At 40.4% G+C, this 12562-nt stretch overlaps 1 protein-coding gene across 2 annotated transcripts in view; it reads left to right on the forward strand.

The window, feature by feature from the left end:
* pdss2 (prenyl (decaprenyl) diphosphate synthase, subunit 2) overlaps positions 1–12562 on the forward strand; it is a 214965-nt gene that overhangs the window by 73231 nt on the left and 129172 nt on the right. For both annotated transcript variants that reach the window (XM_078212395.1, XM_078212396.1), the window contains exon 3: positions 8093–8227. In XM_078212395.1, the coding sequence (XP_078068521.1) occupies positions 8093–8227 (135 nt within the window). The remainder of the gene's footprint in view (positions 1–8092; positions 8228–12562) is intronic.

The following is a 12562-nucleotide window of genomic DNA, read 5'->3' on the forward strand; positions in this document are numbered from 1 at the left end:
CGCATGCAGATTCCTTCAGGCTCAATTGATGCCAGGTGCCTGTCTCTCTCCAGGAGGCCGCCTCTTTGAGAGCAAAGGAGAGATAAAATGTCATCTTCAGCAATGACGGTTAGGATGTACTTAACCCTTCCCCCAACCCCCGTGCTCACCTCCCCAAAAACAGCTATAGTGCAGTGAACTGAAATTGTATGAAATATCTGTTGTAACGATTTTCACGCAGCGTAATTTGACTGCTTAATGCAGTCTGAGTCATAGAGGTTTACAGCATGGACTGCGTAATTTTGTTTATTTTTTTGAGAGTGTATTGCTGGTTAAACTGGCATGGGCAACTTTTAGTAGAATGCTGCCAAGCGCATTAACATGTATCTTTTGGATAAGATAAATCAGTGTTATCAAAAAGAAGGCGCAGCTTGAACAGCTGGTAGAGACTTTCCAGCGCGTTACCTTATTAATATCAATGTGTGTTCTCGCAGAGGCAAATCAAAAATAATCAAATAGTTAGGTCAAAAACAGGCTTCCTCCTTTCACAAAAAATTATAACGCAGAAGAATAAATCTTTCATGTTTAAAAATATTCTGAGTGCTGAAAGATACAAGCATGAAATGTGGGTCCTTGGAGAAGGGATTGCTGCCAGAGGGAAAAATGACAGAATCATAAATTACAATCTGCTGTCTAATGAGGTCAGCTGAATGTCCGCAGTGCCTCATGTTTTTAACTTTAGGTGGTGGAAATGCACAAAGTAATGGGGCAGTGGATGTGATTCTCCTTTCTGCTGTTTGGAACTGTATTCAGCAAAGTTTTTACATTTTATTTATTAGTGTCACAAGTAGGCTTACATTAATATTGCAATCAAGTTACTGTGAAAAGCCCCTAGTCGCCACACTCCGGTGCCTGTTCGGATACACACTGAGGGAGAATTTAGCATGGCCAATGCACCTAACCAGCACGTCTTTCGGACTGTGGGAGGAAACCAGAGCACCCAGAGGAAACCCACGCAGACACGGGGCGAACGTGCACAGACAGTGACTCAGGCCGGGAATCAAACCTGGGGTCTTGGCACTGTGAGGCAGCTGTGCTAACCACTGTGCCGCCCCAAGTGAGTGAGTCAGCTGTGCAAAGAACACTCTCTCCATCCATTTCCTGCTCTTGGAATTTCAAATTCTATTTGAAAATAGTTTTAAATAAAAGTTGTAGCATTTCTCTTCAGAATATTGTGAGCGATTCAATGAAGTTGGAATTTGGTTGCTTTGGGTGTTTTTGACAAATCCCAATGGTTTAGCTCAGAAACTGAAATGGTTTGTTGCAATTCTACCATAATTGTCAGTCTCTTTGCCCACCAGAGTGTTATACCCAACAAATTACTGCCAATACCTTTCATCAGTCAAAAACTACTTCATTGCTTCTCTATGTACCAAGACCCCATTTGGGCTGCCAGAGGATCAACATGACAGACAATTTGTTAAACAAAACCTTGAATTGCTAAAATGTTTTGCCTATCAAAATGAATAATGCTAGTATTGGAATATGATATTTTCCTTTTTCTTAAACCCGTTGTTAAGATCAAATAATCCTGGGTCCAGGGACACTCCCTTCACTACTTGCACATAGGACCTATAAGATTTCACAGGAACAGTCAAAATTTGATGGGTCTAAATGAACTGAATTTTATAAAGGGTGGAAGGTGAGAGGCCGACCCAACAGTGCATGGGTTTGTCAAGTTCAGAATGTCACTCGAACATGGATGGGAGTTTCAGCAGCAGTTGAGCTGAAGCAAAGGTAGGCAATGTTATGGAGGGGGATGTAGATGGTCTTGGTGCTGGAGCGAATACATGGTCATTGTACAAGGGCGGCACGGTAGCACAGTGGTTAGCACTGCTGCTTCACAGCTCCAGGGTCCCGGGTTCGATTCCCGGCTCAGGTCACTGTCTGTGTGGAGTTTGCACATTCTCCTCGTGTCTGCGTGGGTTTCCTCCGGGTGCTCCGGTTTCCTCCCACAGTCCAAAGATGTGCGGGTTAGGTTGATTGGCCAGGTTAAAAATTGCCCCTTAGAGTCCTGGGGTGTGTAGGTTAGAGGGAATAGTGGGTAAATATGTGGGGTGGGATTGTGGTCGGTGCAGACTTGATGGGCCGAATGGCCTCCTTCTGCACTGTAGGGTTTCTATGATTTCTATGAGATATCCTCATGGTCCAGTTTTCAAAATGCTAGAAATAGCCGAGACGTTTTAAAATGGCTGAATCTATGTCTGTGTCCCCTGAACAAAAGGCGCTAACTGGCAGTTCTGAAGAAACTTGTACCTTGTTGTCTCTGAAGAGACACGAATGACAGACACATTGTGGGCTGCAAAGACCAAATTCAAAGAGAATCATACAAAGGCCAGGTTGCCCAACCAGAATTTGTTAGTCTGCTCGGACAAAGGACCCCACAGCATTCCTTTCAAGTGTTGATGGTTGGAACAATTAACCATCTCGAGGACCTAGACAAGTGATACACATCCACTGTCAAAGACATTATGGCGAGGTAGGAGTAATCTGACATAAACCTTTAGCTGGTGGGACCAGATGTACTGCCTTGCTATTCTACAAACTCAAGTCCAGTAGATCAGAGTGGTGGCAGATATAATTCCCTGAGGGACATTAGTGAACAATCATTTTAGTGATTTTTTCCCAAAATTACCAAGTTACCACCACCGTCCAAAGGGCAGTTTGGGATGGACTGCAAATGCTGGCCTAACTCGGTGAAAGAATAAAAAAAATACAGTTTTTTAACTTACCAGTGGATTCGAATTCAGGACCTAAAAATATAAGGATAATAAGAGCAGGAGATTTCAATATTCCCAATATTAATTGGGATAGGCAAAGTGTGAACGCCCGAGAGGGAGCGGAAAGTGTATCCAGGAGAGCTTTCTGAGCCAGTACATAGAAAGCCTCACAAGAGAGGGGGCGATACTTGACCTAATCTTAGGGAATTAAGCTAGGCAGGGATAGAAGTTTCAGTGGGGAAACATTTTGGTGATAGTGACCATAATTCAATAAGATTGAAGTTAATTACGGAAAAGGACAAAGAAGGATCAGAACTAAGATTTCTGAATTGGGAGGAAGACTGATTTTTAATAGGAATAAGATGGAATTTTGCTAAAGTGGCTTGGGAGCAGCTACTTGTGGGCAAATCCTCATCAGAGCAGTGGGAGTCATTCAAAAAGGAAATAGAGAGAGTATGATGCCAACATGTTCCCGTAAAGGCAAAGGATGGGACCAACAAATCCTGAGCACCCTGGATGTCAAGGGATAAGGACAAAAAGGGAGGCTTATCGCAGATTCAGGGGGTTCAAAACAGTGGAGTTTAGAAAGAGCAGAGGAGTATTTAAAAAAATAATAATTAGGAGAACTAAGAAGGGGCATAAAAAATACTGGCAGGCAAAATAAAGGAAAATCCCAAGGTGTTTTATCAGTACACTAAGGGCAAGAGGGTAACCAAGGAAAGAGTAGGGCCCATTAGGGACCAAAGTGGCTACCTGTGTGTGGAACCAAAAGATGTAGGTGAGGTATTTTGCATCTGTGTTCACTATGGAGAAGAACAATGTAGGTTTAGAAAGTAGGGATATAGTTGAACAGATTAGCACATGAAACACCATAGCGTACAAGGCTATGGACCAAATACTGAAAAATGGGATAAGGGTAGATGGGTGCTTGAGGGCTGGCACAGGCATGAGGGACCGAAGGGCCTCTTTCTGTGCTGTAAAACTCTATCAGTCTATGACCTCTAGCATCATAACCACTGAACGTTTGGGAACTAAACCCCTAAATCTCTGCTCCTGTTTTAACTAACATCCCTGTAAAATAAGTTGCTTTGTCATTTTTTTTTTGTGCCTCCGTGTCCTGATGCAAAGTGAAACCCTTTTCGTTAAAATATTTCCAACATCCTTCTATGGTTTCTGTACAAATATAATGGAGGTGGGTTGGAGGGTTGGATAACTTCACAGAGTCTGTTTCCTTTTAAAAAAAAATAGTTGTGATTTGTGCTGGATTCAGATAGCTGTAACTGTGTCAGGACAGAGCTATATTTGATTCTGCAATTGTTTGTCATTTAAAAGCAGCATTTCTTTTTGAAAAGCAGCAGGTTTTTTTTTTCTAGATTCCTTTTTCATTGTGAGCCACCTGCCTAGATTTACAAACCTCTGGTACTGCCGGCTGATCCGTTTGGTTATGGCTGAACTCCATGTGAAAGTGCAGGAACACAGCTGTGTGTGTCAGAGGACTCAGTCCTCTTTATATGCTACACGATCATTACAAAAATTGAAAAATAGTGTAAATTGTGTAATACTTGTTGCTTTAAAACCTTTTCCTTTGAACCTGTTTGTACACCAAATATTTCTGCGCAATTTCTTTGCAATACGAAAAATATAAATGCTTAGTTAGTACCGAAGCAGGCATTTATGAAAAGACAAGCCAGGTTCAGCCCCTACAGCGGATGAGTAATTGCAACATACATCAAGTGGTCTGAGCTGGAGTAGGCGGTGTGATTCTCTTGTCTTTGTCCTTAATGATTCCCCTGATTCGTGTCTGCATTTTCCCAAGGGTTCCATATTATAATTTTGGTTATTAAATTTCCATAATATTGCTACTTAAACAGAATATGCTCTTGTATAATTCAGTGTGCTGTGGATATTTTAATAGTTTAATTTTACACTCTAGCTTTTATCCATGCATTTGGTAATGTTGTTTCATGATTCATCATTGAAGACTGGCAAGAAGATAATTGATATATATCCCTGTTTTACAGATAAAACGTGCTGTGCCCGTGCACTTGGAAATTCTCTCTTGCCCTTTGGGAATTAATTTATCATAGCTTTTCTTCAATATATTGTAGCCACTAACCCCAATGGCCCATAAATTATGGTATACAAAACATTATTTATAGATCCCTCATTAATAAAAAAAATCATAAAATAGTCCTTGCTATTAATGTGTGGCTCCTGAAGAGAATGATTCAACCTTCTCAGGAGGGAAAAAAATTAATTTTAAGTATTTCATGGTTATAGTATTTTAAGTGAAGAAATATCACATTCCAAGTGTTTTATTATATATAAGGAAAATGTAAAAGGTTTTATGATATTCCAGTGGTCAACAGAAGCAGCACTTGGGAGATAAAATGGGCTCTTACGTTGCTGTTTCTGCTATGAGGCACCCAAGCTAAAACCAGACAGGCAAAGCTCATCCTGAATTCAGATGTGAATTTGTACGGGGGAAGCTCAACTATTCCAATAACCCAGTGCCAGTTTTACTGGCTTCTGTCATAAGTGGATGTTGCATTCCCTACAATCTGGAATGTGTTTACGACCGAGCAGTTGGATGATCTCAGGAGTTCTAAGGTAGAATCTTTGTTGCATTTACTGCCCATTATAATCTCACCCATGCTACCACATGGTGTCCTGTCTTTACAGAGAGCGGATTGGTGATTCAAGGCACAAAAACTGGTTCAGTTTGTATAAACAAGTTAACAGAATGCAGAGTAATCGATGATGGGTGGCTTTTATGTTCCTGGGACACTGGGACCTGTTCTAGGGGAGATGGGATCTGTACAGATTGGATGGGCTACAACTGAACAGAGCTTTGGCCAATTTCCTTGTGGGACGATTTGCTATAGTGCTATTGGGAAAGGTTTTAACTAATGTGACCAGGAGGTAACATTAAATGGAAAAAACAATGTGCACAGAATTGGATAAGACAGATAACACTAGAGTAGGAAATATAAGGGGGTCAGAGTAAGAGAATGTAATAAGATCTAAATTAGGATCACTGTAAATGGATGTGAATGGAGTGTAGTAAATTAGATTGGTGATCTACAGGCGCCGATAGCCAAGTGGAAATATGATGATATGGTGATAATGGAGACCTGACTCAAAAGAATAGCAGGATTGAGTCCTAAATATTCCAGAATATAATATGTTTTGGAAAGATGAGGGAGGAATGAAAAGAAAGGAGCATGGGTAGAAGTAAATTTGATCAAGGAGAAACATTGCAGTGCTGGAGAGAAAGGACATTCTGGAGGGGTCACGAGCAGAATCCATTTGGTTAGAACGAAGAAACTGAGCCACCAACAATTGGGAAAAATAGAGGAATAAATTTACAAGGAAATTACAGAGAAGTGCAAGAACTATAGAGCAGTTATAATGGGGAACTTCAATTATCTGAGTACAGTCTAGGGTATTGTAATCACTCCACGGAGGCGAAAGTCCCATCACCAAGTTACTTTATTTACACCATATATCTGTACACAGCCAGCTCTCCAGTTGCTCCCTGCTGACTGCAGGCTGAGAGTCTGACACACCTGCTTTAAATAGGGAGCATGAGGCTCCCTGATTTAACCATCATTTAAGACTCATCAGATAGTTCATACTCTCACAAGCCAACCTCATCAGCCTGGCTGAAGTCATCACAGGTATGAATAGTGTAAAGGGCAGAGAGGGGCAAGAGTTTGTAGAAATTGTTCAGGAGAATTTTCATCAGTATGGTTCCAGTCCATTGAGTAAGGGGGTCCTGCTGGATGTGACTCTGGCGATGAAGAGTCAACCTGCAAGCCAATCAGTGTTCTCTTCCCATGCGGTATGAATTGTTGTTCCATTTACTATTGGTTTATCTTGTATAGGCGTCCTGATGAGTGCAAGGCGAAAAGCTTTGTCATTGTGTCCCTTTTTTGTTCAGCAATGAACAGGATGTGTTCTTCTTTAAAAGCTCAATGTCACGGCTATCAAATCCTTCCATAACTTGCGGTTAAGGTGTAGAGCATAAAGTTCTGAATAAAATTGATACACATGATGAAACCTTACAGAAAGTGAAATTAATTCAGCTCTTGTATGGAAACTAAGTTGTAATTCCAGCTCCGGCCAAATATTTAATTCACTTTGTTCTGCAAGATTAAAGATGGTCACTTCAAATAAAACACCATGGAGTTGCTGGAACTTGAGAAGTTATATTTAAAAGCAGTTAAAAACTGCAGATACTGGTAGGGAAAAATTAAGTTATGACAAACAACTCTGTCAAGTAATGGAAAATGTTTATTAGCAAACAAGGTCTGAAGTGATGCCAGAGCTTGCGTACTCAGGATAAGAGACTAATCAGTTTCATAAACACTGCATTCCAGGGCTAGGACACAGGATGAAAACAAAGACAAGTCACCATGACAAATACCAAGAAACAAGATATGTTGACATATTATGCTAATGAAGGAGACGGTTTCCTATTGGATAAGAAAGGGCAAAAAGCTATGCTATGATTGGTGGACTATGTATGCAAATGAAGGATTAGAAAATTGCTCGTTTCTCATTTGCTGTAACTATAACTGCTAAATATCTGTATGAATCGACAGAACACCATAGTGAAAGTCACTGTTCACTGTATCTGTTCTCCTTGCTAGCAGGTAACAAAAGCTTGAAAAAATTTGAGGACTCACCGTGCATTATTTGGGTTAATCCTCAATACTTGCTTGCAACTATCAAGTAAACAGACTTCCATCAATCTAGCTCGATTTTTATAGCTAGGGTCAAATTTAAGGAAATAAGTGTCTCACCTGTAAATTTCTCCTCCACAGCATTTGCCTTCCTTGAGCTTCTGCTTATATAATGTTTGGGTTCAGCACTTTGTATTCAACACCTTCCCTCCTTACTTGCACACTGGCATAACCTTTGCTGAATTACCGTCTTGTAAAGTTGCTCCTTTCCTGCTCTGCGACTTTTGTGTTCTTTTTCAGATAGGCAGATACGCACAAAGAGAAATTCAACCACCTGAAGTGACTCCTGATGTAAATAAAACATGGAGTGCAAAATTTAATTTGTCACTTCTTGGCAGTCCTTCTCATAATTGTTGCACATGGATGCATCACGATTCCCAAAACAATAAAGATACACTAACAATAGCAAATTTAATAAATGCACTTTTTTAAAGGAATACATGAAGGTCTGCAGAGTTTTGGTAGCTTGATGCCAAAACATTTTAGCATTTCATTATGCAAACGGTTGTAATAAAAATGAAAAGCCAAGAAGGTATGGAATTTATATTTTTATTTGTCAGTTAATATTGTGTTTTGATTCGACAGGGGCTTTATCTACGACAGCAGGAATAATCTTCAACTGCGAGGTCTTGTCGTCTTATTGATGTCAAAAGCAGCTGGACCTAGCAAGACAGCTGATCCTCCCCTTGAAGGTGATCTGGTCAGTGGAATTTACCCCAGGTACGTTTTACTCAGCTGAAGTTATTTTTTTACTTGATTTGTACGGTACGGTACGGCGGCACGGTAGCACAGTGGTTAGCACTGCTGCTTCACAGCTCCAGGGACCTGGGTTCGATTCCCGGCTTAGGTCACTGTCTGTGTGGAGTTTGCACATTCTCCTCGTGTCTGGGTGGGTTTCCTCCGGGTGCTCCGGTTTCCTCCCACAGTCCAAAGATGTGCGGGTTAGGTTGATTGGCCATGCTTAAATTGCCCCTTAGTGTCCTGGGATGTGTAGGTTAGAGGGATTAGTGGGTAAAATATGTAGGGATATGGGGGTAGGGCCTGGGTGGGATTGTAGTCGGTGCAGACTCGATGGGCCGAATGGCCACTTTCTGTACTGTAGGGTTTCTATGATTTGGTTTTATTATTGTCACGTGTATTACAGACAAAGCATACTGTACATGGATAAGGAAATGAGAGAGTGCAGAATGTAGTGTTACAGTCATAGTTCGGGTGTAGAAGAGATTGAATTAGAACATCGTTAGAGAGTTTAAAAGAGAATGAAGTTTTAGAAGCATAGAACGAGAGTAAAAGATAGAGTTAGAAGGTATGCTGGGCACAGATTGCAAGAAGTCGCCTCGCTCGGCACCATCTTGAAAAAAAAAGTTCTAAAAACAATGTTAGTAGCTGGTCGTTTCAGTACAATAAGAAGCTGGATGCAATTTTCATTTTGAGGAAGGCACTCCCTCTTTATAAACTATCCCCCAACCACTCATAGTCATCTTATTTTTAAAAAAAGGGATGTGTTGACGTCTTCAGCTGTCCTCACAAATAAATCCGAAGAGACTGGTGAGTATGTGGAACTTCCTATCTTAGGGAGTTGTTCAGATAAATAGCTTAGATGTGTGCAGTGGGGAGTTAGATCATTCATGAGGTATAAAGGAGTAGTTCGATATGTTTGTAGGGTTAGATGAATAGGTGTGGGAGAAGGTTTGTGTGAAGTCCTGTTGGGCTAAATGGTCTTTTTTCTGTGCCCTGCATCAGCCAGTCTGAGAGATTGATGCCACATCCTTAGCACTCCGAGTTCTTTGAAATTGACTGTGAGGAGGTAACTGAAAGTGAACTGGGTTGCCTGGCAAATGTTCTCTCCCGACCTTCTCTGTAGACAAAGGGACTGGCCTCCATTTTGCACCCCCAAAAGTGGCAGGATGGAGACTGACTTGTAACGTGGAGAGTGATGTGCATGAACCAGCTTTCTACAAAAGAGTAACTTATCGTTACTCCACCCTGCTTTCTTTTACAATAGATGACCTGAAATCATATTTGGAGTTTTAAAAATTATTTTCTTTTTGGATGGTTAAAACCTTTCTTTCATCCCATTCTCACCATTTTTGGCTCACATGCACTTACCAACGGAATCAGAGTGGTGATCATGAATGGGAAACATGGGCAAGATTTTATCTCCAATTCCTATTCTAGAGGTATTTGGGCCAATTGTGCCAAACTCTGTTATCCAAAATGAGGTAACTCGGCATATTTAAGGTTAAATGGGGATTATTTGCAGCTTGCGTGGCTCAGTTCTTTGCTGGTGTTATGACCACAGCAGATGTTAATTACTAAGCAAGCCAAATCCCAGAGGAAAACTTGACTTATAAACCACAACCTTTTTTTGTATTCTGAACATGAGAAGAGACCTACTGATCTCAGCAACATAGAATTCCAATAACACTACTTAAAAATTTAAAAAAGCAAGAACAAAAGATAAATTAAGCACACAAGAGTACAATAACACAGTTAAAATAGTTGTACAAGATATCACCCCAAAAATACTATTTAGTTAGACCCTCTACGTAACACTCCCTTACAAATGTCTACAATAGAAATCCAGCATTGTTAGCCAAGTCAAACCTGCTGTTGCTGTAGTAAATGTAAACCCCACAGCTTCTCACACCCAATTCCACTCTGCTGTGGAAATCCAAGAAACTCGGAAACAAGGCTGCTTTCTGAAACCTGAGACTTTCCAGGATGTCTTCTCTACACAGCCAACACAACCCAACTCAGCATCTGATTTGATTTGATTTGATTTATTATTGTCACATGTATTAACATACAGTGAAAAGTATTGTTTCTTGCGCGCTATACTGACAAAGCACACCATTCATTGAGAAGGGAAACGAGAGAGTGCAGAATGTAGTGTTACAGTCATAGCTAGGGTGTAGAGAAAGATCAACTTAATGCAAGGTAGGTCCATTCAAAAGTCTGACAGCAGCAGGGAACAAGCTGTTCTTGAGTCGGTTGGCACATGACCTCAGACTTTGTATCTTCCCAACAGAAGAGAGAATGTCCTTAATTGTGCTGGCTGCTTTGCCGAGGCAGCGGGAAGTGTAGACAGAGTCAAAGGATGGGGTGGCTGGTTTATGTGATGGATTGGGCTACATTCATGATCTTTTGTAGTTCCTTGCGGTCTTGATCAGAGCAGAAGCCATACCAAGCTGTGATACAACCAGAAAGAATGCTTTCTATGGTGCGTCTGTAAAAGTTGGTGAGAGTCGTAGCTGACATGCCAAATTTCCTTAGTCTCCTGAGAAAGTAGAGGCATTGGTGGGCTTTCTTAACTATAGTGTCAGCATGGGGGGGACCAGGACAGGTTGTTGGTGATCTGGACAGTTAAAAACTTGAAGCTCTCGACCCTTTCTACTTTGTCCACGTTGATGTAGACAGGGGCATGTCTCCTTAAATATATTTTTTCCCTGTCATCTTCGATTCCACTACTCTTAGCACCTCTGAACTTAACTTTTCCAAAATATAAAAATCTTCCATGCTTTTCCTATTGCCTCCCCTTTTGGGTCAAATAAGATTAAATAACCTTCTCTTGTCTACTTATGAACCCTTTGCAATCAGTAAATGCCTTACTCCCCTTTGAAATTTAATAGCTGGAAAAACTCAAGTCCCCTTTATCCTAATGCAAATTTCTAAACTCTACTTATTTTCGCAGCAACTTCATTGCAGTGTTAATGTAAGCCTACTTGTGACACTAATAAATAAACTTGAACTATTTACTTATAAGTCCGCTTGATCAAAAGCTTAATTACAAATGTATGCATTTAACACCTCTGCTCCTTTTATTTCTCAATTTTCCCAGACAAGCTGTCTCCTTTAACATTTCCCCAGTTTAATTAAATCAATTGTGGGCACGGACACACACGGCCTTCTTTACAAAATAACACAATATCCCCCCACAAATACTTCTTTAAAGAATCCATCCTTACTGCTGGACAAAGCTCGATTTTACTAACAAAAAAAACTATTGAGTGCGCTGAGATTTTCATTCCATGATTTTCATTCCATGATTTTACTCATTAAGATTCCATGATTTTACTCCATGATTTTACTCATTAAGATTTTCATTCCATGATTTTACTCATTAAGAGGAAGCCAGATAAGTACATGTGGGTGAAAGGGAAAGAAGACCACCTTGATAGGTGAGATGAAGTGAGGTGGCAGGAGGCTCATGTGCAGTAGAAACAGTAGCATAAACCAGTCATCCAGACTCCAAACATTGGCACTATTCTCTCTCCGCAGATGCTGTCAGACCTGCTGTGATTTTCCAGTATTTTCTGTTTTGTTTCAGATTCCAGCATCCGCAATAACTTACTTTTATTTTTATTATGCTGGCATAAACCAGTTTGGTCAAATGGCCTCTTTCTGTGCTGCAGTATTCTATGTAATGTTTGCAGAGATGGTTAATGTATGGATGGACTAAATGGCAGAAAGATAGATAAGAAGACTTATTAGATCCATTGTGCTTGAGAATTTGACAGTACAGTAAACTCCTGCCATTCAGTACTTTCTCTTTGGTGAACTTGCTAATCTGCGCAGAAATCTTTGTACACCATTTCACCCAAATGTTCACTTATCCATGATTTAAAAAATATAAAAAATAGAAATCGGCTTTCGAATATGCCGAAGGGAAGAAAAACTGCCTAAGGGAAGTTTAAAAAAAGGAAGATATCCACAGTGCATTTCCTGCAGTAGAAAGTGCGCACTGCCAGTGTCTTGCCTGCTTGTGTTTGTGTTAGGGTACCAGATCAGAAACTCCAAGGTATAATATGAAGCCAGAGTAGACCCCAACAATTTTTGAATTTTGGCATTCATGTAAGGATGGGATGTTTCACTCCAGGTGCAATTCTACTGACAAACCAGGGATCTTTTATCAAACCAAATTTTATTTAACAACAAAGTTTAACTATAACAAATGAATTATCTCAACTTTTAACAATTGAACAATACTTAAACATGACAAGATACAATTCTTAACTGCTAACCTATCCCTATGAGTTCTAACCAAGCAAAGTT

This window comes from Mustelus asterias, chromosome 5 (genome assembly GCF_964213995.1).
Source record: "Mustelus asterias chromosome 5, sMusAst1.hap1.1, whole genome shotgun sequence".
NCBI classification, from domain to species: Eukaryota; Metazoa; Chordata; class Chondrichthyes; order Carcharhiniformes; family Triakidae; genus Mustelus; species Mustelus asterias.